At 42.4% G+C, this 27330-nt stretch overlaps 1 protein-coding gene across 6 annotated transcripts in view; it reads left to right on the forward strand.

The window, feature by feature from the left end:
- Positions 1–1048: 1048 nt before the first annotated feature.
- Positions 1049–27330, forward strand: part of nr5a2 (nuclear receptor subfamily 5, group A, member 2) — a 176009-nt gene continuing 149727 nt past the window's right edge. The window contains exons 1-5 of one of the 6 annotated variants that reach the window (XM_048602299.1): positions 1049–1382; positions 9130–9281; positions 9739–9857; positions 10684–10825; positions 16823–17469. In XM_048602299.1, the coding sequence (XP_048458256.1) occupies positions 9753–9857; positions 10684–10825; positions 16823–17469 (894 nt within the window). In that variant the 5' untranslated portion in view covers positions 1049–1382; positions 9130–9281; positions 9739–9752. Of the gene's footprint in view, positions 1383–5150; positions 5537–7045; positions 7115–9129; positions 9282–9566; positions 9636–9738; positions 9858–10683; positions 10826–16822; positions 17470–27330 lie in introns of those variants that run through there. The other 5 variants (XM_048602298.1, XM_048602301.1, XM_048602300.1 and 2 more) reach the window with 5 other exon arrangements.

Raw genomic sequence — 27330 nt, forward strand, 5'->3', positions numbered from 1 at the left:
CATTTTCTGAGGAAGGGTCTAGGCCCGAAACGTCAGCCTTCCTGCTCCTCTGATGCTGCTTGGCCTGCTGTGTTCATCCAGCTCTACACCTTGTTATCTCAAAAACAATTTTGTCCCTGGTTAGTTCATCTTTTTAAACTGCCAAACACACAGTTCTCTTCATTTCTGTACAGATCATTGATAAAAGTCTTAATACTTTCTCCTTGCTGCTGGGTACGGTTATTATATTTGGCAGGCTCAACGATGGTACTTCTTGGTATATCATCTGTACAACCAGTCATTGCATACTAACATTGTAATGATCTGCTCACTGCTTGACTTTTCAGCAAAATCCCATGCAAGACCATATCTGGTAAATTTACAGCACCAATTCAGCCATGCTTCTGTTGATAGGGACCTGCGACTTTCTTGAAGCTCTCTGGTAAAAGCAGAGACATTTCCATATGCTTCTTTCATGGCTGCTACTGTATACTTTTGGTCCTGTTATATTAATACTTAAGAGAGTCTGCAAAACATGAACTCTATTTAAGAAACATCTTACCTTGGCTTCATCTTGCCATGAGGCTGCAGGATATGACTTTGCATCAATTTGTGTGAGATAGACTGTCTTATTAGCTTATAACACTCAGCCTTAGCCCCTCATGCTACAGTCATTGTAAACTTACCCTTCCCAAAATGTCCAATAACATTTCTGTGACTAAACAAGTGTGTATTAAAGTGTCTAGCACCAATCTGCAAAGAAATTTGTAACCCCATTAAACTCTGGACAGGCTTGCTGACTGAACTGCTAATGACACAAAGAGGTTGAATCCCAAAGGGGTACGTTTACAGATGCCGGACCAAAGTTGGCCAGGTACTTAGCCAATGTAATATCGACTCTCTCTGAGCAACTGAAACAAGTCTAAGTACTGAGCCAGAGGCCCTCATTCCCGTTCTGCTGGTTAATCATTGACCTGCCATTATCTGCACAGCGTTGTTATCTGGCCAGCTTGTCAGTTTATGACAGGGCCTTCTTATCAACCTGCGCACCATCATGTGGCAATGAGCTGCGGCTGGAGCAGGTCACCAATTTTCCACCTTTTCTAAGTAAAGGCCAGCAGGTAATGGCGTGTCACGGGTTATTGCCGGTCATTGAAACCGGGAAAGTAGGACATAGTCCGGCCAGCCACATGCATTACGGCCTCCCCACATCTGGAATGAGGTTTTAATTCCAGGTTCTGTGAAGCTTTATCCCTGCACCTTCTCGTTCCAAAGCCCGGCCTGTGCCGCTTCATGTTTGAAGCTGGACATTCAAGACCGTCAGGCTGGGAGTTAATAATGTGCCAGTGGCCGTTCCTCCGGCACCACAGCGATGTCTATCAAACCTGCGCTCACATCTCTCGGTAAGTGGCACCTCGGCTATTCAATACCCCCGCTCAGACTGACGGGGATCCGGAGCCCTGAAGACTCGAGCATGTTGCAGGTTGGCTGTAGCTCTCTTTCTCTCTCTCTCTCTGTCTCTCTCTCTCACACACACACACACACACCACTCTGAGCTGGGGGAACTGAGAGATAAAGTGGGTCACAAAGTCAGACAGCGTGTCAGCAATTCTAGAGTCCCTTCATCTCTCGAACGCTTGTAGTCGGAGACTTCAGAAAGAGATTTAGCTGGCGCTGAAATGGTCCATTCAACTTTCTCCGCCCCTGAGCCGAGCTGAACCCCTGTGGTCTGTTATAGATTTGTTTAAGTTGTAGCATTGTCATAGCTCTGCCCCCTGGCACCCGGGGTCCTGAGGGTTAGTTTTTTTTTCATTTAGGGAGAAATGGACGAGTTCCCAACCGCGAGAAAGCACTTCCTGAAAGGAGCGTGTCTGTGAGCAGGGTCACACATCGCGTTGGCAGAGCTTCCTTTGACTGGGGTCAGAGTATCACCATATAAGGCCAAGGGAAGTGCCAGCTCCTGCGGGCATGTTCAGTATCGGGGGAAGGGGGGGAAGAGGGATGTGGGAGGGAGTTGAAACACCTTGTCCGTCCAATTGTGTCGATGCCAGTGGCTCCCCAGTCTCCAGGATTTACCATTTGGCTCCGGGAGCAGAGCCCGGAGCTGGGCACCTCCTGTGTGGCGCCTGGGACACCACACTCCCCTCCAATGCCATTTCCAAGCTGGGCACTGAAAGCTGAACAGTTTTAGTGTTATCGCCCGACTGTTAACTCCGGGTGCTTTAAAATATTCGTTGAAGACAGTCCGAGAGGATAAACAATGTGGGATGCAGTGCCCCAATAACATGAAATCCACGGCAAGTTCTGATAATAGGCAAAAGAGATTATATCACGGCATTGTCTGATTTCTGGCGAGTTAAAGAGCCGAAAGAGAATTTATAATGTGCATCCCACTGTCGGCCCGGGACTTCCGCAAGGTGTTCAGTTACCAGTTTAGATTTTCTTGCACTAAAACACTCGCAGCCCTGTTCCTAGCTGTAGATGTGCAGGGCGCTTTTGCACATGGGAAAGGTATTTCACACCCATATTTCGGGGCAATGATCCCAGGGCGGATTGCCACAAGGTGCTAAAAGCAGAATTGAAATTGTTTCGATTTGTTCACGTTTCAGAAGCAAATAGCAATCGTAAAGGCGCCCAGACTTTTGTGCATCTCTGCGGGGGGAAATCGGTGCATTGTAAGGAAAATCAGACAACAAAGAAAAAAAAAATTCGGCAAATAGGAATTAAAAATAGAGAGGTATCTGTTTCAGCACGTGTGGTCCTGTTCATAAAACACCGCTCTATTGAAATAATGATCGAACACTGCCGGGGAACAAGATTAATAACTGGATTATGCAACTATCTTTGTGGAAAGTGTTATTGCTTTATTAATGGGTGCACAGTTGGTTAGATTGACAGGCTGATAGAGGAATAGACCATTAACAGACAGATAGACGAATGACAGATAACATTCCAGAAGTTACATGGCTTCCCAGTGTAGTAATTACACAAACTTGCCCTGCAATATGTTTAAATACAACGTGATGAAGGCTGTATTTCCCTAAATAGCTGTTATCCTCGCTGATCAGCTCCTGTGATTTCATTATTCAGATATGTTTATCACGTCGAGAGAAAAGAGCTGATAAGTGAAATAAAAATATGAACTACCTAACGCCAGGAGAGAGGCGAGTAGACAGCAATAATTCAATTTTGCTCCGCGTTTTATTCCTGGCTCTGCTGGATCTGTTGGTAGATTCCCGAGAGCTGGATGTAATGTATTGGCCCCATAAAGAAAGAGAGAGAGACCTTTCGAAGTATGTGAGCTGTCAGAAGCCGAAGAAAGAATAGCCTGGTAGTATTAATGACCGTCGCTTTTCAAAGAGACAACGTGAGTTTAAAATGGGCCACCTCGCCTCGGCTAGTGTTACATTTGCGGCAGAGTTAGCAGACAGCATATGTGAGGCTGTTTGCTTGGAATATGTATGCGAGTTTGTTGAAATTCCGAAAAAAGGTGACGGGAGTCTCCTGTAAAAACGGATTAAAATTACAGATCGATTCTGCAATCTCCCAGAACTTTGAATCGGAGCTTTTTGCTGGGTGGTGGGTGAGAGGGGAGAAAGTTCCGTGGTGGCCAATGCCCTTGAGCAGTGATTCACATGAAGGTGAGCTATGTGACTACTTCCCCACTGCACCTCTTACCCCTTACGTGTAGCATCTCAACTATCACCAGTCAGCTCCGGTAAGAGGAAAGGTCATTGCTGTTGAGTTAATTGAGCCAGTAAGTCTCTGTTTAGCATGCTGCCTTCATCATCTAGTCAAACATTTAAGGAAAGAACAGCGAACTTGTTAAAAGTATGCAGCATCGAATACATTGTGCAGGAGATTCGCCTCCTAATCAAAATCAAGCAGTTAATAAAAACTTCGTTTCTTAGAAATAATGCTCAATCGCACTCGATAACGTGATGAATTCATATTTCAATAAATCATGAATAAGGCGGCTGGTGAAAAGCTTCGAATAACCTAAAGTTAGTCTTATTTAAGTTACATAGAGCCGCAATATAATACCGAAACGACCGATACCAAACTACCTCAATGGAATCGCAAATGACCTGTTTCACCCTCTGAAAATCCAACTCAACCCTTTCTTTAGGTTCACGGATACGGAGAGTGGTGGAGCTGACAGGGACAGTTGTTATTTGAATTGCATATATACGGAATCGAATTACAGATGTAAAAAAAAACGCTTGTTTCCCAAATGGCCAAAAGCACTTCATAAAGATTGTGATATTTCGCACCAGTTTGTGATTGGCATGCCACTGAAAGTTTACTTTCATATTCAACTTACGCTGTTAATGATTCTGTAAAAACCAAACGTTTGGGGTATTAAGCAAGCAGTGCGCAAATATACGATTCCGTGTTGTGTGATCAGTATTCGTACCTGACTCTGTTTCACACCTATGTAATGAATTGTGAACAAGCCGTTTCAAAAAAATCTAAAGGCTCTTTGATGAGATTCAGTTGAGACACTATAACGTGGCCAAGTTCTTTGGAATTAGCAGATAAAAAATCTTTGTTGTCTCAAAAAAAATTCTTAGTGAGGTCCGAAATGAGACCCTTTCCTCTGTTGACCCACCGCCCCAACTTTCCAATGTCCCACTGGAATCAAGGTCACGCTGCTGACCGCCAGGCTTTGGGATCACACTGTGCACGATGCTGCAAATCCAACCTTTTGAGAGTCAATCTTAACTGTCCAGTCATTGGGATCTGCACCAATTCCACTAAATGTCAAGTGTCCTTTAGGACTGCACATTGCTGGCGCATAGAGTTGGTTAAGACTTCGTGCAATCATTCAAGTTGACAGATGCAATGGATCGAAAAATGACAGCAATGTGAATGAGGATGTGAAACTGGCTTGCATTGAGACTGTGCTAAGTGTAGGAAGGGCCAGCAAGGCTGTGATTGTGAGTTGCTGTGCTCTGTCCTGGTTCCTGGAGGAATGTTATGATTGTCCTGGAGGTGGAGGAGGGAGGGGGGCGGGGACAGTTGCGGCTCCTGGGCCCAGGCCGTCCCTCTTTATTGGCTGAGTCAGGCTGACGCTGGGACGGCCTGATGAGCCTATTGGACTGCGGGCGGCAGGTCGCTGGGAAAGCGCGGGTGAAGAGGAAGTGCAGGATTGTAACTTAACAGGCCAGCCTCCCTGCATACACTCGAGCCGGAGACTAGAATGAGTCGGTGTCAGTCTGATCCGGGGGAGGGGGGCATGCCATGAGTCCCAACAACACGCGCTAACAACAAATACACACTTCTCTCTCTCTCTCTCTGTCTCTCTCTGCTCAGTCAAGTTGTATTCGATCTCAGCTCTAAATCAAATCAATCTCTGGTTTCCATCGCGCTGTGTATGTGTGTGTGTGTGTGTCCGTCCGTCCAGATCTTCGGATAGCGCACGGAGATTCGCACCCCCCCCCCCCACCTCCTAGCCCAGCCGCCCGGGGGAGTAGTGTCATGCTGCCCCAAACTGAGGCACTATCCATTGGTATTGCTTACTCGCGTGGGGATCGGATGGCGGAGGCGATGCACGGTAAGAGAACTGCGTTTTGTACTGAACAACCTGGTCAGTTGATCGATTTAACAAACCGTTGAGCCGGGTTCGGAGGGCGGAGTGGAGTGGGGTTGGGAGGTGGTGTTGGTGGAAGGTGGGAATGCATCAGCTCCTGTACCTCGCCCTTTGCTAGTGGGGAGAGGGGAGTGCTAAGGGATGTGGGGATGTTGACATTTCGCCCAAGGTCTCTCCAGAAATGAGAGGAGAGTGGCTATCTGTGCCCCGTGAATGTGCAAAGGTGGAAAGGGGGGTGGATGGGAGGGGGGGGGGGGGGGGGGGGGGGAGACGGTGGTGGCTGAGAATCTGTGCAAAGCTGAAACAAGAGAACTAACCTGTCCTCCCCTGGACCCCGCAGCCCGAGACAACGTGGCCACTCACGGCGCCCTTTACTAAACTATTCACTCCAACACAAACTACAAACTCAGTTGCTGCCTTGTTGCCTACCACCCAGCCCACGACCCCCCCACCACCCCTTCCCCCCCCACCAGTCCGGGAGTATGAGGGTGATCTGTCCTCTAGCCGAACCCCCAGGCTGAGTTAACAGCTCAGGCCGGTTATCCCACCGGAGAACTTGGCAAGCAAGTACAAGAACCCCGGGGAGAGAGGTGGAAAGGGGTGGGGGGCAATTGGCGTGGAGTAGCGTTGCAAACGACCCAATTTTACACACATGCTCAACAGAGGAAAGAAACTCCGTCTAACTACTCTGGACATGTTGCTTTCTGAAAAGCATCACCTCTGCAAGTGCGAACCACACGGAGCATATTAAATATTGGCATTTGATAGAGGCGTCTTTGTGCGTTTTGACTCGGTTTTAAGAACCCTCTGTGCAGAATAGACAGACCCGCTGGTGCCCGTGATGTTAAAACACAATGAGAATTCGATCTCAGTTTGACACCGGGGGGACTTGGCGCTCTCTGCTTCATACGTTGCCGCTTGATAAGTTGAAACAGAAAGTTTCTTGCCGAGCTTGCAGAGGACTGTAGGAAAACCATCCGTCTCTTCAGCACTCAGTCCGCTGTCTCGCCGGATTTCCGTCCCGGCTCCTGTAATGTAGGTAGAAAGGAGAAGAGAGGACGCTTATGGGTGTCCCAGAAGCAAGCAATCTGTGCGGCGAACCGGGAGCGCGCTGCGCTCGGAGCTGGATTTGGAAAGGACATTTGGAAGTAGTTGCACTGGGGAGGGAACTGGGCCTCTCCGATTGAACGCACTGCTTTAAACTAGTGACCATTTCGCAAAGGTAACCAGGACAGGGGACAATACGAGGGCTTGATGACTACAGCAGGGCGGATATACCCTGTATTTCATTGTATCAGCACTCTTACAAAACCGGATTCCTGTAGCCGCTGACGTGTTTTCCAGTCCTCCCAACTAGTCAGAGCAGCAACAGAATATTGGGATTCACATCAAGGAAATCGTGACTTGTCCCTTTTGTTCTAAACTAACGTTTCACTTCCACGTATTGCGGAGTGTGATTTCCTCCAAGAGCGCAAGATATCTCAACTATCCTTTAAACTATTCCAACTGCAGCAGTTTCAGTCCAAGTTCGGCAAAGACCAGGTGGATGAGCTTCCCGTTTCGCTAACCCTCTCTGATATTCCTCTCCTGCCTCCTGCTCCCAGAGCACCTGTCGGGCGGTAGACGCGATGCGGGTTGTGCGTGTTACTCCGACCAGAAGATGACAATAAGCTTATAAATAACAAGCTTCAGAAATAGAGCGCTCACAGGCTCCTAGAAATAGCCCAGGCTCCAGCGGAGAGCGGGGGGAATGTCGGATAGTTTGCCGATGCGCTCAATCTCAACCGAGAGTCCGTCATTTCAATTGGAAATTCATATATAGTTGGGAGTCGGTGGGGAAACAAATCTGTGGGGTGGGGGCGGTTTGTTCGCTAGCGCCCGTTTTGCGCTATTCCACCACCTCCCCACCCCCCAGCCCCCCACCAAACGCCTGTCCTGCCTTCTTCTCTAAGGGAACGATCTGCTTTGTTAGATTAAAGTTACTTGCCCCGCATGTAATGTCACGGAGAAGCGTCCTTTCAAAACCAACATGCCGCTTGATTCAGATTTAAAGCTCAGTTTAAATTTCTGAAGCGCTGCTCTCCCCCCTCCCAAAAAAAAACAAAACGCAAAGTTACCATTTCACCTCTCCGAGGTGAATGAGGAATGTGAACTTTTAAACCGTCAACACAGCCCGCAGCCGGAGAAAGGGATTACACCGTTTATAATCGAATATTTCAGTAATTACAGAAAGCATCGAAATCCTTGCAGTGGTATGAACTTTGCAACAGCTCAGACCCAGACAGCCCGCGTGTGTGGACGTGCATGTAGATTTCCCAAACATTTTAAATCAGGCGCTTGAAAGAAGTAGTTGGAGGAAAGTTTAGCAAAGGCGGAATTCTTTCCCCGTCTGCCAATAATCCGTTTCCGATCGAAGCAGCTGAAGCACTCGTTCAGTTCAGACCAGTCGAGTTGCTTTGCAGGATACAGAAATCTTCAGCAAGGCTTTCAATATTGTTTTGAAAGAAAAATCTGTATTGATAAGACCAGGACAATCATTTTGCCCGGGGGGTGGGGGGGGGGGGAGCGGGGAGGACCGTGACTTTCTTTTCAAGTCCAGCGAGCGTTCCTCGACCTGTATTTGCAAATGATCCCCGCGTCCCCGACCGGACAAGGGACTCAATTCTAAACAATCCATTGCATTGGAAGTAGACCCAGAGAATGGGTTTCTTCCAGTTTCTCAGCACGTCTCTTTGAAATATTTCTTAGTCGAGTTTTGCGGCCAACGCTTAACTTCTGGCTTTTTCTTATCTGGATCGTCGCATGTGTGAGGGGGTAGGTTAGTTCAGGGTGCGTTTTAAAGGTGAGTTTATTTTAACGGTGAGGTTCTGGCAATCCGTTGAGAAGAGTTTAAAATGGAGTTACAGTTTTTTTTATTAAATATCGTTCGCTATAACCAGGGATCAATTGCAGAGCAGCAGGAGAGTTAGCACAGGGTGATCCCATCACTCCCCGGCCGAGTGACATGGTGCAAAATGCCCCCATCTCGCTGTTCGTACTTTTAAACTTTTACTCCGCGCATAGCCCTCGGTTGACTTCTGAACACTGAGGAGTTAGTGTGGGATGTTGTAAAGTGGGATTCCGGGGCAGGAATTAGCGAGAATTTATATCCCGCATCAAGCTGTTACCGACCAGTAAAACAATGTGTTAGAGAGAAAGTGTGGGAAACGGTTTGAACGGTAACGGGCCAACATTGAGAAGTGTAGTTTACACACAGGTGGGATTTTGCCTGATTTCTGTTCCGCAGTGTGTGTGCCGGCTGCCTCACCTCACATCCACCCCCCCAAAAAAAAATCCCCTCTGGGTATATTGGGAGCGCCGAAGGTAAAGTACAGTTTACATGGTGGAACTTTCGTATCATCTTGTCGCCGCCCCCCCCAACCCTATACTGGCCCAGTATTATCACCCCGTGAATCCGACAAGGCAAAACACCTGTTTGAACCGCTGTCTGAATTCTAGAATGATCTCGTCCCCATAAAGTTTTCTTTCAAGAAGTTCTTCTTTACATTTTATTGCAGTCACCTACTCGCTGACGCCAAGCACCTAAGTCAGCCTGAGAACCATACAGCTTGCCCGAATGTGAATTCCTGACAGTGACCTGATATTGATGAGCTTTAGTGCTGAACAAAATAAAAGCACCCAGCAGTTTTTAAGCGGCCAGTTCCACAAGGTGCGTTACTATTACCTGCACGTTTGTTCTATAGTCTCTCCGCTGCTTTCCGTAACTAAAACTGTTAAGATTCCAGCCCTTGTTATGTGATGGTCATTAATCCCACACCCCACCCCCAAACCTTCCTTTTTTTAATGGTCCCGACAACCCCTACCCTCTCATCCAATCGCTTCCTCCCTCTATTCGCATCGTTTTGGCAGCTGTTGGATTCTCCGGAGTGTGTAAGAAGGGAAGGGGATGAGACCCGTGTACAATCCCCACACCCTTCATTCGCCGAGCAGGACTCTCGATCGATGTTGTCGTTAAAGCGAAGCTGATTTACACCGGGCCGCTGTGTCATTCCAATTGACTTGTGTATGTGTGTGTATTGCGTGTGTATTGTGCGTGTGTGTACACACAAAGTGGTCTCTGAAGAAGTGGCGTGATTTTTCCCCTCACTCTCTGTGTCTCTCCTTAGCCAGCCAGTTGAAAATGATGGAGTATGCCTACGATGAGGATTTGGACGAACTGTGCCCGGTTTGCGGTGACAAAGTCTCGGGCTACCACTACGGCCTGCTAACCTGTGAGAGCTGTAAGGTGAGTGGCACTTTGTCTGGCTCATTCCACTCTCCATGCTCGCCATCCCCAGGGAGCTGCCAGTGCCGCTTTCGGCGCCACGAGTTTCCCTCTGCCTTTCTAAAGTCGGCTTCTGTTTCAGATACTTTATAATCCGGACTCCAACCCCTGCCGGCACTTTCTACCAATCTTCGAACAAAATTACCCTTCCGCGTTCATTTTGGAGACGGTGAAAATTGTGCGGTTATTTTTTATTTGTTTGGGGGGGGGGGCTAGGTGTGTGGAGGGGTTCACCCTATTCAGACTAGCATCCTCCCCTATCCCCTTGTTCATATCTGACCCATTCTAATCTGCTGCAAGGGATCCCCGTCTTTACATAGCAGTCTGCCTGGGGATGAGGGAGTCTCAGTTAAAGGCAAGATTGTAGTTCGGGGCGGACTTTGGTGGGGGGTGGGGTGGTGGAATGGGGGGGGTGTTTGTTTCGTTATTGTTCACTTGTGTTCACTACGATTGCAAGCATTTCCAGCATAACTCACACTCAAACCCTCACTTCCCTCCGGCTCCCCTTGCACGTCAGTCTCTCCCCCCGTGAAAGTCACGCTCAAAATCTTCCCGTTAGTGTTAGACCTGCAACCCCTTAAACCGAGTGGCTTTTCTGTTCTTGGCGTTAGGTTTATTTCAGTGACAGGAGTGATAGATGCTCCTTTCCGAGGAGAGAGGGATTGTTTAACAAAACCGCTGAAACGAAAAGCCGGGTTTGGTGAGATACCTGCATCCCAAACAAGTTATCCTACCTTTCTCTCGCCCTCTCTCTCTCTCTTCTCCCCCTCTCTTTCTCTCTTTCAAGGGTTTCTTCAAACGCACAGTTCAGAATAACAAAAGGTACACGTGTATAGAAAACCAGAGCTGTCCTATCGACAAAACGCAGAGGAAAAGATGCCCCTATTGCCGCTTTCAGAAATGCCTGAATGTCGGGATGAAGTTGGAAGGTAAGTGGCAACTTTCAGACGCTACCGAGCTGTGTGTCGTCTGCCTCCGCCGTTTGAAAAAAAAACGTAGAGGGATTGAACACATCGGAGAAACAGGAGGCTACTGTCCTGATCACAGAGTGAGGGCTGCACAGAACAATTTCAGTAATGTCCAACAGGCACACAGCTTGAATCTGATATCATTCGGCAGATTAATAAGAACAAACGTACAGCGGTGCTGATAGGCCGAAACAAACCAAGGCTCCCGATTATATTTTATACGAAGTGAAATTCTGGTGACCGTTTTAGAGTGCGACGCCGGTATATCAGATTTACAAGCTGTTTCTCTTATTCCCCTTCTCCCAGAATTGGACATTCGCACAGTTTAATCTCCCTCTCCCGATTAAAAAGTGTTTGCGTTTTCACTCAGCTCAGGGCAATTCAATCCTCAATCAGTGACAGCAAATGGCAGATTCACGGCTCCTTTCACTAACCCGAGTTCCAAAAGGGACTCCAATCTTCCGGCTGATGTGTCCGTTGGATTTGACAAGTGGACGCTGAAGTTAGCCGGGAACTGAAAATCGATTTTAAAATAAAATAAAAACAAAAACAAACTGAACTAGATTTGCAAGCTGACTGCTCAATGTTTCTGAACATTACCAGATCCCTGATTATATGAGCGATGGTGTCAATAAAAACATATGAATAATCGTCTACGTACCCCCTTTATATATCATTGTGTGAATCTCAGTAGTTGAGGACATTATTGTAAATTAGGATAACCGTGCGATTGCTCCTAAAACCGTTCTGCAGCCTGCCCGGGTCCGAATCCTTGGGAAAGCAGTGTAGGAGTTGCATGCCGCGGTATATTTGTCTGTTTGCATGCTGCCTGTAAATGCCACAGTCCATATATTGCACTGTAGGCTCGCAGACAATGTCTAGTGTTCAACCTCATGGCTCAACTTTAAGCAGTTGACTGTTGTTGAATTCTAAATGTAGATACTGCACCGTGCAGTGTGTAGATTCAGGGAACAATGACTGAACGAATATTTCAACCGGTGAAAACATAACTTAGTCATTCAGTAATGAAATTGATCAAATGTACTGGCGTTCTTTACCTTTCTGATCCTAATGCATCTAGCACCGAGTGAACTTACTAGCGGTGACGCATGCTTTTTACTACTTTCATTTTGGTAGTCTTTATTTTGCTACCAACTTTTCTTCCCTCTTTGCTGGGGGCTACTGGATAACGGATAGTTTCTGCTGGCTGGAAAATTGCTTAATATTCATGTCTGCGCTTTAGTGGCAGGTGACAACGTGGAGGCAGAATGGTTTTAAAAATGCGTACATCATCTTGCTCTCCCTGTTATCCAGACTCTTGGACTTGCAGCGGGAATGTAGATGCAGAACTGGGGATGAGGGGTACTCAGAGAGTAGGAAAACTTGTTTCGCTTTCCGTGCCGAGCTTCCACAGTCCCTGACCCGGGGTGCCAGTTCTATCATGTCGCCACCGCCTGGGAGTTGATAAAGTGGGAATGGACCCTTGTTGATCCGTTCCGCGCAGGTGTTGGAGGGACATTAAAAGGGGTTCTGTTGCTTTCCCTGGAAACAGTAAGGAGGCTGCTAAGTATCGCTGTTGAAAAGTCTGGAATGACTTATCGCTACTTAAAGAATCTTTAAGAATTAGCACTTGCAAGGACAGAGAGAATCGATTTTTACGCGATTGGCTTTTAAGTATTAGAGCCTGGAATTCCTTAAATTTCATTTCTAACCTGCAATCTGCCAGTCAGAATCAGACTTTGATTCGTTGTTGCACCAGAAATGACGAGGAAAGGAAATCATTTAAGTGCATTCAGAAAACAAGTATCAGGATTCACACTCAAAATCATTCTACATCATTCACCTCCATTATTCCATATGACGTCTGAACACTGTACCAAACTGAGGTCTCTTTGTGACTCCACATCCCCGTCTTGGCATACGAGTGGAAATTACACCAGGTCAGAGGAATGTGCTCCATGCCAACCCTTTTCTAATTGGATCAATTGACGTCGCACCATCCAACGTAATTGTATCGATTCCTATATTACATAACGTAGCCCCATCTACTTGTCTACATTTTCGTTGTCTTGCATTACTTCTGAAGCCACGATACTGCTCTGTCAATATTTGTAACTTTGCTTAAAAAAGAATCAAGTGACATTTTCACAAACACATTTGTTTTCATTCTACATAATAAGCTGAAAGTCCTTTTCAAACATAGTGTGCATCACTTAAACATTTATAATTTGATCATTATCCCTCATCACATTTTTACTTCAGAATTCATAAACTGATTGGCAAATTGATCGGCGGTATCGTGAGCGCTTGCTACCATAGACATTTCAGGTCCTAGAGAGGGACGTGAACCCTGGACCTTCCGGCGCAAAGGCAGATGTGCTACTAATTTTCCTATATGTTAAATGATCTTGCTTTACTACTTTTCGTTCCTATGCAATTTTGTACATCACTCCATTACAAATTCCCCACTCTGTCTCGCTCATGAAGCAATATCAACCTAAAACTATACATTAGTCATCTTCCATTCTCTTCATAACACTACGCACAATTTGACAACAACCCCTATCACTTCAGCAGGCTGCATTCAACTCCGTGGTATTTAGGACTCAGCAATTTAAGAAGTTATTTATTGTTCCAGTTTATCATCCTTTATAATGGTCACTAATACCTCAGCTTTGTCAGGAAATTACCCGTAATTTTTATTCCAATTTATTGTGTAGTTTGGCTGTTCATTCATAAATAATTAAAGTAACAAAGAAAGACTAGCATTTATATAGGGCCTGTTATGAATGGAACATGTCACAAAACATTTTATAGCTAATTATGTACTTTTACAGTGCAGTCACTGTTGAAATGTAGAAAGTGCTGCAGCCAATTGATGCACAGCAAGCTACCACAAATAAAAATGTGTTTATAACCTGAAAAACTCTTTTAAAAATATTTACTGAGGAATAAACAGTGGCCAGGATGATAAGACAACTTTTCTTCAAAATAATACTCCATAGTAATCATAATAGTGATAGTATTCCATCCACATATCATATCCACCTGAGAGGCGATGAGGCCTTCGTTTAATGTTTTATCTGAAAGATGATACCTCTGGCAGTATGACATGCCCTCAGCGTACTGCACTGCAATGTCAGCTTGGACTTTTGTGCTCAAAAGTAGTTATAATAATTTGTTGTGCGCATGCATTTATATGGTGTAGTGGCAGCATCACTGGTCTAGTAATCCAGAACCTCAAGCTAATGCTGTAGGGATGAGGGTTCAAATCTGTCCATGGCAGACAGTGGAATTTGAATTCAATTAGAATTCTGGAATTATAAGCTGATGGTGGCCATGTAACCACTGTCAATTGTCTTCAAAAACCCATCAGGTTCACTAATAACCAAAATCTATCATTCTTACCTGGTCTGGCCCATGTGTGACTCCAGACCCCCAGCAAGGTTGGCTCTTAATTGGAACAGCAACTCATATTCCGCTTGGGAACCCTGCAGCCCAATGGTATCAATGTGGATTTCACAAGTTTTAAAATCTCCCCTCCCCCCACCGCATCCCAAAACCAGTCCAGCTCGTCCCTGCCTCCCTAACCTGTTCTTCCTCCCACCTATCCCCTCCTCCCACCTCAAGCCGCACCTCCATCTCCTACCGACCAACCTCATCCCGCCCCCTTGACCTGTCCGTCCTCCCTGGACTGACCTATCCCCTTCCTAACTCCCTACCTACACTCACCTTTCCTGGCCCCATCCCCGCCTCTTCGACCTGTTTGTTTCTTCTCCACCTATCCTCTCCTCCATCCCTCTTCTATCCGCCTCCCACTCTCTCCCTATTTATTTCAAAACCCCCTTCCCCTCCCCCTTTTCTGATGAAGGGTCTAGGCCTGAAACGTCAGCCTCTCTGCTCCTATGATGCTGCTTGGCCTGCTGTGTTCATCCAGCCTTGCACCTTGTTGTCTTGGCTCTTAATTGCTGTCTGAAATGGCCCCAGCAAGTCAGATCTAGAGATGGGTAATAAATTCTGTCCTAGCCAGCGATGCACACATCCCATGAACAAATACATTCAAAATCAACAGATCTAACCAAAATCAATAATAAACCTTGGGACTATTTTTTTGTTCTGTGAGGATTGTGTTTTTCAGAGTGTTGTGCAATCTAAATTATACAGGCATCATGTTCTATCACCATTCTGACAGGTCCCATTGCATGAATACATATTCTGGATATCATGACAACCACAGAAATAGCTCTAAATCAGCACTTCCACAACATGTCATGTGCTGCCATCCAAAATAGTATATATTTTACTGTGGAATAACAGCATTTTTAATGGCACTTAGTAATATAGAGATAAATCAGTCCAGGATTAACTTGAATAAAAAATAACTCCAAATTCTCCCTTAATGATTATAGTCAACTTTGTCATTTAGACTTGACCACTGCAAAATTTTGAGCTGTTTTGATGGTATATTGATAAATTAACGCATTATTATAAGCACATAACAGATTTCATGAAGCCAGGAATGTTTTCCCAAGAGTACTGACAATTAGTTCCTAGTCCATTTTCTATTCTGTAGGTTTGAACCTCTAATCATCAAAATGTTATAATGGATACATAATTTTGTAATATATTTTTATCATGGCCCTAATCTCAAAGATAAAATGTTCCAATTGTTATTTCAAGTATTAGTCTCAGCAGTCTCAACATGTCATTTGCCTGACAGAGAGTTCCTGTTTTCCTTTAGTCACCAATTGCTGAAACTGCTCAGCGAGAATACTCAGTAGCCATTAGATGTGCTCAGTGGTGACAGACACTACTGTGTCAGAGACCATTAAAATGAATCCCAAGGCATCTGCTGAATTGAATTTGTTTTAATCTTTTTTTTAAATTCTGAGATATTAGAAGCTATTACGGTGACATCAGGGCTCTCAATGAGCTTGTTTTTTTTCACATGGGAAATATAATTTTGCTTTACTAATGTATCATTGATGAATAGTGCAATTCAAGCAAAAGGGATGGCAAAAGGAGGCAGAAAAACTGACATGAAACAGTGAAAGAAATTGCAAGTAGAGGTTAAATATTATCCACATCATTACTGGCATCAAGACAAGCACAGAGACGTTGAAAACATTATATGTTGAATCGGACACAAATTATAAAGTTTGAAAGTAACATCTGATTCGGAAGAGTGCAATCATTGTAGAAACTCTTTATTTTATAGTAAAGTGTAGTTGTTTTTCACAGAACAACTGTTTGAGTGCGTGAAATCTAAGGATAATTCTTTTCTCAGATATACGCTGCAGTACTTGTGATGTCCAAAAAATTACTCTGAAAATTAGATTCCTTTCTAACAAAGAGATCTCTGACATTACCAGGAGTGTTACAGTACTGAGTCATACTGGCACACTGTTCTTAAATTCATTTGTGCGCACATGTCCAGTTACCATGTATTGATAAATCCCTCATTGCCATTATTGAAGTTGTTCTCCTCAGTGAAGATTATTTGGTCATTGCAAAGTAGAGCTGCATAGTGATATTTTAATACATGCAAACACCTAAGGTATAATCAGTTCACATAAGACTGCTGATTTGAAGGCTTGCTTCTGCCAGATGGTTGTCAACTGGTTTGAAGCATAAGCTCACAGACAGATCTGCAGAATAGAGATCTCTATTTTAAATGAAGCAACAATCAACACATAAAATATGATGAAAGGTATTAATTTTACATACTTTACATATTTTGGAGCTACACAAACCATAACCTTCTACAAATTATCTTGAACCAATTAGGCTTTGAGTGTCTAATAGTTACTTTCTTAGTTTTTTTAATTATGTTAGGAAAATAATATTTGAGAAAAATATCAAAACAGTGTGAATTTTTTTTTGCAATGTGTATATATGTACTTGTTTGTACATCAATTAAAGAACTGATTTATTTTTTATAACCTATGTATTCCACAGCTGTAAGAGCTGATCGCATGCGTGGAGGTCGAAACAAGTTTGGGCCAATGTACAAGAGGGACAGGGCTCTGAAACAGCAGAAGAAAGCTCTGATACGAGCAAATGGACTTAAACTAGAAGCCATGACTCAGGTGATGCAGACAATGCCAACAGACCTGACGATATCTTCTGCTATCCAAAACATCCACTCAGCCTCCAAAGGCCTACCTCTAAACCATCCTGCCTTGCCTCCAACAGACTATGACCGAAGCCCATTTGTGACATCTCCGATTAGCATGGCAATGCCAACACATGGCAGTTTGCAAGGCTATCAGACCTATAGTCCTTATCCAAGTCGTACTATCAAGTCAGAATATCCAGATCCCTATACTAGCTCCCCAGAATCTCTAATGGGCTACTCGTATATGGACGCCTACCCAACCAGCTCTCCATCTAGTATCCCACATCTTATAGTGGAACTCTTGAAGTGTGAACCAGATGAACCCCAGGTGCAGGCCAAGATCCTGGCCTACTTACAGCAAGAACAGGCCAGCAGGGGAAAACATGAAAAGCTCAACACTTTTGGGCTTATGTGTAAGATGGCAGATCAGACCCTATTCTCCATTGTTGAGTGGGCTCGAAGCAGTATATTCTTCAGAGAACTTAAGGTATGATTATAATTTTGTATTACAATTATTTATTAAGGTTATTTCGAGAAATACGCAACTATTGCTTCTTAATGGCTGAAGATTATTTCAGTTACCTAAATGAACCGTTAATTCATCATCTACTTAACATTTTAAAGTAGGTGGCTACTTAAAGCTCATTTTTGATATGATGGGGAAACTTGCATCTATACCGCCTGGGTGAGAATTATTACCCAACTGAAGAGTAAGGACAGCAAGTTAGGAGAGGGGAGGTCACACACTGATTACAAAAGCTATTTTGCTTTCCTATTATTGGCAGAATCCAGTATGGGTGTACAGTCTCCCATTCCAATTTCCCATCTGGCATTTCACCCAGGGAAAGGTTTCCTATCCAGGTGGTACAGATAGAAATTTACCCCAGTGCATATTTTAGATTTAAAATCTTTCCTGATTTGAATGATGCAACATTAACATATCACATACTTCTCAAGCCTGCAGTGATAATTTGTCACTCTGGGATTTATAGTGTTATACACTGTAAGCACTATCAGATGTATTTTGAATCCTAAGCTAATTTCAGCAACAAATTGGGCATAAATTTAAATTGGTGTTCTTTAGTTTGTATTTGCATCTATCTTTCTGACTAAAATCACCAAAGGAAGGGAATGTATCCCTGTGCATTTTATACTTTATCCTATATCTGATTTAGATCATGTTGTAAGCGGATTTTGATAAAGATTATGAATTGTTTGCATCTGGTCAAATTGCATTAGTGAAAGTCGGAATCAAAGTACCTTTTGAAATCAGAATCTTGTATTTGTTGTAAAAATAACAGACTTGGATTTGAGGCGCATGTCAGAAGATGTTTTCAAATTAAGACGTGTTTAAAATAAAATGCTAACTAAAATATATTTTGTAGGTAATTTATCGTGATGGTTTTTAACTGCAGAACTCTGTAAAGGACATAGTTCTGGCTATGTTAAGTTACACATGTCATTCATACCTAGAAGTTTTTAATTTTTTATTATTTTGCAGTTCTGTGATTTTTTCCATTACTTAGCTGCAGACTTAAAAGCTGGCATTCGCTGTCCACTTTTTTAATGCAAAACTGTACAGTAATACATGATGAATTTTCTCTGTGTGTGGTAAATATTGCATTTAGCATGTCATGGAGTTATGGTCATTTACTCGATTCATTGCCCATGACTTATAATGTAACTACAAAAGGAATGCTATCTGGTTAGCTACAAAAATGTTGATGTGGAATTTTTGGACCAAGGTTGCAGCACTAAACAGCTGTCTTGAATGACTGAACTTAGTGAAAAAATTCATTGCTGATCCTTTTCCGATCAGAATGTGCATAAACTGTAAATGTAAGAAGTGTAAAATGCAAGGTACAGGTGAAGATTGTGACTTTCAGATCTTTCAACAGGCAAAATAAAAAATTTGGGTAGATTTTGACTTTGGGTTGTGCAAGTCATGAAATACTGAGTTGAGAACCTGTTCTTCATCACTCCCAACTTTCATTTTGGTTAACTTCAAAGAAAACTAGGATACTGACTCATTATTAACCATTAAACATAAGAGCTTAACATAAAGATCTTATATGTGTAAAATCAAGTCACATAAGGAGTTTGTATCAGCAGCAACTGTGTGTGAGGACAGGAGTGTAGCAATTACTGTCAGCACCAGTTTTGAGCCTTTTATATTTAATGATATGGCCTTGTGAGGATTTTTTAAAATGTTCTCTCCCATTAAACAGCCATAGTCCTGAAGATGTTAACCATGCCTCTGAGCCACTACGCTGTGTATTGAAATCCAACTCAAGAGGTGTGAATGCATCATTCTAGGCTGACAGTCCAGCAGCACTGAGGGAACACTGCACTACTGGAGCTTTCATAATATGGACAAGATGTTAGCCCGAAACCGACTGGCCTCCTTGGGTGAAATGTAAAGTGCCTTTTCTCCGTGATAAGACTGGATTCCAGCTCTTTGCATTCTTAACAAATCAAAGATTTCAGTCTGAGCCAAAGGCCAGTTGTGACCCCCTCACTGTTGCTCACTGAAGTAGTTCCTGATCTAGGCATAAAAAAAATCTCGCCAGTAGAAACAGGAAAGTTGTAGTGGCTGAGAATATAACTGTGGTTTTGTGAGCCCATTGGAACATTGCACCTGATTTACCTAATCCATTACATCATCATTTTGCAATGAAACAAATTGTGCCGTGAAGAACATTCAAATCAATTATGACTTTAATTCCCTTTCTTAACCTGGAATTAAAATTTTACCCAAAATAGCCAAATTAGCTGAAAATTAGAGAAGGGATATTAGTCCTACTCCCTCCCACCACCAACACACACAAAGGAATACCAAGGAATTTGGGGGTACTTGGTCTTTTATTGTTTACTTTGGTTGAGCATGATACAAATGGTCTAATCAGTTATCAAGATTGGCCATCATTTAGGTGAAACAGGCAAGCTGCCAACTCTCATTGTGTTGCCAGGAGAAAGCTCACCAACTGCTGAGTCAGGAGTTCCTGGTTCAAATCCCATCTGCTCCAGAGATATGTAATAACTTGTCTGAACAGGAGGATTAGAAAATATCTATAAAGCTCACCATTTATGAAGGCAAGAAATAAGCTGGTTGCAGTTGAAAGGTAGAAGCACATTCAAGGGCATGGTTGATAAAATCTCAAAGGGAGTGGTAAGACAGCAGCTGATCTATGTGGAAAAACTGAGGAAAATCTTTAGGCAACAATTAAATTTCAGAAAGGATGGAAGGAAAGTGTATGGCAGACATATTCCAATTTTATCCAACTGTAGTTTGAGTGTGGGTTGAGGTGGGTTGTTAAGGCCATGCAGCTTTGTGTTCAGATCTTGATTTGCCTGTTTCTAACTGATGTGCAGAAAGCTTGAACTGATAATATAAACAGAAAATGCAGGAAATACAAACAGGCCAGGCAGCATCTTTGGAGAGAGAAACATAGCTAACATTTCATGAAGGTAACCTGATGGATGTGCTGCCTGACTTGCTTGTATTTCCAGCATTTTCTGTTCTTAGTTCAGATTTTCAACAGCTGCAGTATTTTGCCTTTGCATCAACACCTAAGTTGGTAAATCTAGTGTTACAGTTAACAATTTGTTTTACATTTTTGTTCCTTCATTGCCCATTTATCTAAAGAAGGGAAATTCCATGACAAAAAAAAGCTTTTTTTTTGTTTTCCTAACTTCTAACCACTAGAATGTTCTCATAGATCTTTTGTCAAGTCTGACAGGAAGTCATTTGGCAAGAAAGTTATAAGACTATGTATGTATATTGAGGTACCATCAGTTTGAACATCATCCTTCAAAATCAGCCACTGCCTCCAGCCTGCTAAAGAATAGAATTCACAATTATGAGAGGTGTCAGTTTGGTGGAGAATAAATAATCTCACAAAGAATCAGCATAAGCAAGCTTTACATTTTAGATCTTTTTTCCACATTGTGGTGTTTTAGTGTAACTGATTCAGGGGTTGATTTGATTTAAAAGATGTAAAACAGAAAATATAGTACCATGGAATATATTTTTGAACATGACCAGAAATTGCTTTTCTGTTTGCAGTGGAGAAAATGCCAGGCTAGATATGCCTCAGTATTATTGTGAAATAAAGTTAATATTCTACAATTCTTCTAAATTATTTGTATGGAAACATCACAATAGAAAGTCCTCTTTCTGGTCCTAATGTATTGATCCTGTTAAGATGTCCCTATTGTGAACAGTTCAGAGGGAGCTCAGAATAAGCTCAGACCTTGTTTCACAATAGCAATCAGATTATTTATGATTAGCAGTGCTTTTTTCAAATTTGCTCCCCTTCCTTTTACAGAATATAATATTGAAGCTGGGAATTGATTGTTGTCTGATCTCCATTTTGTCTGTATTAGCATTGGACGCTAAATATTTTGCTACCAGTTTATTATGCTAGAATAAGTTTGTCTTGTTATTCTTCTCCGCAGTTTAGGGAAAAAAAAAATACTAATCTAAATATATCTCTTCATTCTCAGCATGCCACCTTAAGCTGCTTGGGTGAGATTGTGACTGTGTGATAATGTAAACCTGGTGATAGTGAGTTGACAGTCTGGCTGATATTACTTACCACTTTTATTTTCATTAGCTTTGATGAAAATAATTGGGAATGAATGCCAATTCATTATTGCCTAGATTCCACAAGCCTCCAGTCAAAATCTGTCTTTTCTAAGATGTTATGAGCATAATTCTATGGGGTGAACACTTGACAAATATAAACACTTGTACATTCTGGTCCTGTTGGTTTGTTCCTGTTCAGAGAGCTCCATGTAGATTACCGGAACATTTATTTAAACTCTGTTCCACCTTTAAAATGAGACATAAACATCCTGGCTCTTCTCTTTTTCTAAACCGAAAGTGTTGTTCATTCTCTAGGCTCTGTTTTCAGTAAGGACAGTTGTACTCTAGCTATTGTTACTTTCAATGTGGCAGCCAAAATGGTATCAATCAGTACAAAGTGACACAAGTTGCATTTACTTACACCCCTCAGATGAACTGTTTTGGACAAGCGTTGCTTAAATGTTGCTTCCTGTTTTGGTGCAAGTACATGCTATGAGGTCTCTGACTGGTATGACACAAGAACGATACAGTGTGCACACATTCTGTGCAAAGGAGTATTAATAGATGGGAATTGGCAATGAAAAGTGTCATGTTTATTAGAATTGTAACAAGCTTTTGATACTTTGTTCATTTAACACCATCAGTGATAAGAGGCTGAAACTTTGTTGCTAGCCCCAATTCCTGCTTCCAGCCTGATCACTATTAGACACTTCTCACTCAGTTGCTCAACCCAGTTCAACTGCAAATAATTAGATATACAGTCCTCAAAATTCGAGCAAAGTTGTGTTGTATTATACCAACACACTGTAACTCAAAACAGTATTGTTGTGGGCCTAATTTTTAACTGAATTGATGGAAATCTATTCAAAATAACAAGCAAAGTAACAATAACTAACAACAAGGCAAAGATTTGACCAGAATTGGAATACACTATAATCTTAAAACGCAGGCAGTAAAACTATTTGCTTTTGTTAACTGCCCATGCTCAGTTGGAGGGAATTGTAAATATCTGCAAATTCATTGACACTTTAATGATTTCTTTTTTACAGTGTAGGCCAACAAATATCTAAGTGGCATGTTGCTAGAGGGCAACTCTTTGTGGCATTAGCATGCTTTGCCTTGGAGGATAGAGCAAGTTCATAACCTTTGCCAGTTTGCTCACAGGAGATACTAAGTGGAGGGTTGATTAATTTCACATAAGGGAGCAGTGAGTTGCGGGGGTGGGGGAGTGGAATGAAATATAACATCATTCTCATACACTTCCCTGTGACCAATTTGAGCATGGCATTGACACAAACCTGGTACACTTGCTTGACTATCCACTCATTCTACCTACAGCGGTTGACTAACAGATAACTGAAAAAGACAGACAAAATAACTTGAATGCAACAAAACAACTACAATCCTCCTAATACTATTCTGGATTTAGGAGTTCCATACTTAAAGGCTAACATTTACAGTCAGTTCTTGGTTTTACTTATTTTTGTTTCTGTGCGGAAAAAGTTTGTTTTTGTTTGAATGCTCCTTCCAGAATTTGAGCGTGCAATCTAGTCTGAAAATTCAGTGTGGAAATATTGTGTCATTGAAGGTGCCATTCATCAGATCAGGTGACAAGTTAAAGTCCTGTCAGCTTATTCAAGTGGTTAGGTAAGATCCAGTAACATGACATAAGGAGAAGCAGAATTATCCAAATGCTACGCTCCTCCCAAAACCAAAACCAGATTAACTGATCATTCAGCATGCCTGTGGCATCTTGCTGCATACAAATTAGCTGCTCTTTTCTCCACAATAAGTACAGTCTATCTTCTTTCAGACCATTTGTTCTGTATGTTAATTTAAGGCTAACAATTACATTGCAATTGTTCCCTTGATTATACCCCATAGTTAGTGTGAAGTTATTGAAATGTCCACCTCGTGAGATTGTCTAAAGCTATGTTCTAAAAGAGGGAGATATGAATCCAGCCTTTGAACTTTCTCGAGGTATTTGTATTATTTGATTTTTGAGCCAAATGATACAGTAAAGCAGCCTATTAAAGCACCTCTTGTGATATGACACATATCGTATTACTGAATTCCCAAACTTGACTGTGCTGGTATGGGAAAGTGCCTGATATTAGCAAATGGTTTTCTTGCAGACAAAGAATAGAGCTTGTACACACTACCATCCTCAGCTACTCAGAGATACCTATGAATAGCTAATTGTACAGCTAGAACAAATCAGGTCTGTACATAAGGCACCGGTGGTCTTACCATCTCACTTACATTCAGTGCTTGGTGTGGTAGAACAATATGCAGAAAGAAAAGATTCCTTACCATCAATTAAATTAGTAGGCAGCTTGTGCTAGGGATTATACAGGGTGAGAAACATTAGATCTTTAATTGTACATTAATTGACTTAGAAGCAGTTCAAGTAATTTCCTTGATTGCATTTTTTGGTAAATTCCCAATTTAGTTTCAAAAGCTAAACATTTTGCAGATGTAAAGTTGAACAACTTTATATGAATAGATTCAGAATAGATCTGCATGATATACTAGGCAGGGTTTTGGCTTTAATGCAGGTGTGGGAACCAAGGTGTATCATGCATTGTCATGCCACTTTGTCAGCCTAGCCTGTCAATCTTTCCTTATAAGACAACTTGCTTATTCCAGGAATCACTCTAACAGACCACCTCTGAACCAATTCTAATGCATTCACATCCTTTCTGAAATAAGGAGACCAAAACTATAAACGTACTCCAGATGTGACAGTAGTAGTATAACACCCATGAAAATTGAAACATCTTATTAAGTTGCCTCTACCACGTTGTGCCCTACCCCTTGGCCATGAGCTAATCTTCCCCAATTGTCCCCCCATCCTTGTTCTGAACTCAAAACTCAGTTTCTCTTCTAGTTTCCCTCACACCTCTCTGCATCTTGTCCATGAGACCCACCTCCTGTTTCCATGACACTGCTCTCAATAATCTATTTGTATTCCATTTTTCTTTCTGGTCTATATTAGCTGGTATTATAAATGGTTCTCACTCCTCAGGTACTGACCACTTCCTTTCAAATATGTCGTCATCGCCCCCTTCTTAAGAAACCCAAAATTGACCTCTCTATCCATTCAAACTACTGACATATCTCTAATGTCCTTTTCCTCTCCAAAGCTCTGAAAATGTGTTATCATCTCTCAAATCCTTGACTAACCTTTCCACAACTACTTGTTTGAACTTCTCCAATCAGGTCTCAGCCGTTGCCATAGAATGGAAACAGCCCACATCATTTACACCCTTTGTGATAGTGACGATGGCACTTTCTATCCTAATCCTATTTGATGTGGCTGCAATCTTTGACACTATTGACCACATCATCCCCTCCAACACCTCCCGTTGTCCACTTGGGTAGGACTGCCCTCTCATATTTCCATTCATGCCCAATCGTGGAATCTCCAGCAACCACTTTTCTTCCGGGCCATCCAGCTTTACCTCTGGAATCCTCCAAAGATCTATCTTTAATCCCCTCCTTTCTCCATATATGAAGATCTCAATGACATTTAGAAAAGAATAAAGAATTGAATTAATAAAGTATCTTTCTGGACTTCCCAAAGCACTTTGCAGTCAATGAAGTACTGGTTGAAGTGTAGTCACTATTGTCATGTAAGAAATGCATCAACCAATTTGTGTACAGCAATGACCAGGTAACTCTTCTTGAGAGTGCTATAATTAACCTCTCCATCCATTCAAATTATTACCACCTTTCCAATGTCCATTTCACTTAATGATCTTGATTGAGAGCTAACTAGTAGCCAAGGCATCAGGGATCACACCTGTATGAAGTTCTGTACCACACTACTACTTCTCTCTACCCGTTCACTATCTCTGTGCTTAGGGACAACTTTATTCCCTCCCTAAACCTCTCCACCTCTTTACTGATTCGTCCTCCTTCAGATTCTGCCTAAAATCTATCAAGGTTTTAATTACCTGTTGTGATGCATCCTATAGGGCCCTGTGTTAAATATTGCTTAATAACACTCCTGCAAAGCACCTTGGGATGTTTTACCACTTTAAATGTGCTCTGTATATTCAAGTTGGTTGTGTTGCCATTGTGACCTGAATTTCAGATCTAGATAAATCACAGTTTCTTCCAGTTAAACACTGGGAAAACAACAGCCATTAGACTCTGCACTGCCATAAATTCTATTCTTTCACTATCTATTCCATTGTCCCTCCCTGACCACTGCCATTTAATTCCCAGTCTCGACATTCTGGTTGATATCAAGTTTTAGTTCTGGCCCCAAATCCTTTTCCCTAACAAAGTCCATTTACTTGCACCTCCATAACAGCACCCATCTCTGCTTGTGGTCCACCTGATTCACCATTGAGACCTTCATTCTCCTCCAGACCCAGCTATTCCTGTATTCCCTTTTGTTTACCACCCCTCAAAAAGTAAAGTTCATCCAAATTCTGTTGGTTCATTTTAATTTGCAAAGGACCTTGAATTTTGATGGGCTGAATGGACTACTTCTGTTCCTGTGTCCTATCTAATTATCCCATTGCCCCTACACTAGCTAACCAATGTTGGCTTCCAGTCCAGGAATTTTGTATGAGCAGTCACTGTGATAAGAACTAAATAATATCATTCAGTAGAAATTATAACAATATTAGAATGCATCATGTGCCATTTCTGTTGTTCATGTAAAGGGATAATTTTGTTGTTTAAGAAAATCCATTTCAACTGGCTTGTGAATTAAAAGTACAGGCAACAAATTCAAAACTGGGCCCAAACTTTCCAAACACTGTAATTTCTCCAGCCTGTGTGAGGGATTAGATTTTAAACTAATACTGCAGCATTTTGATAAATTTGGTTTGTAAGCTTAGCGATAGCATGGTGCTGCATGTCAAAGTACTGGAATAGAACCCCTATATTCACAAAGCACGGGTTGAAAACTTACTTTTACTTTCCAGTAGTTGACAGGTGCATTGCTGCTCAGAATCAACCTGATCTCTCCTATTACGTATAAGAAAAAATTATTTAAAATAGCCTTCCACTATTTAGGTTATATATTAAATCGGCTTTCTTAAATCATAGCATTTCTGATTTTGAAAATATAATACCTACAATACAAGGGCACAAACTGTTTTTTTGTTTTGTATGGTAAGCTGTTAAATAAACTGATAACATCAAAGCAAGGAAGACCTTGGGATTTGAGTGAATAGGGCAAGAAATTGTCTATTTTGTTAATCAATGCAACTGATGGATTTTAAAATTAACAGCATATAGACTGAGAAGGAAGTGTAAATTTTAGTAGATATATTACATTCCTCCAAGTACAGAACAGAATAGAGGAAGAGAAAGATTGGATTGTAAGAGGAGATATGAAGGGAAAGAGGAAATTACTTTTCTAGATTTACTTATTTTAGATCTCCAAAAATAATTAAAACAACAAGGAATGAGATAGAGATAGTAGGAACTGCAGATGCTGGAGAATCCGAGACAACAAGGTGCAGGGCTGGATGAACACAGCAGGCCAAGCAGCATCATAGGAGCAGAAAGGCTGACGTTTCGGGCCTAGACCCTTCATCAGAAAAGGGGGAGGGGAAGGGGATTCTGAAATAAATAGGGAGAGAGTGGGAGGCGGATAGAAGATGGGTAGAGGAGAGGATAGGTGGAGAGGAAACAAACAGGTCGAAGAGGCGGGGATGGAGCCAGTAAAGGTGAGTGTAGGTGGGGAGTTAGGGAGGGGATAGGTCAGTCCAGGGAGGACGGACAGGTCAAGGGGGC

Source organism: Rhincodon typus, chromosome 10, assembly GCF_021869965.1.
Source record: "Rhincodon typus isolate 14 chromosome 10, sRhiTyp1.1, whole genome shotgun sequence".
NCBI classification, from domain to species: domain Eukaryota; kingdom Metazoa; phylum Chordata; class Chondrichthyes; order Orectolobiformes; family Rhincodontidae; genus Rhincodon; species Rhincodon typus.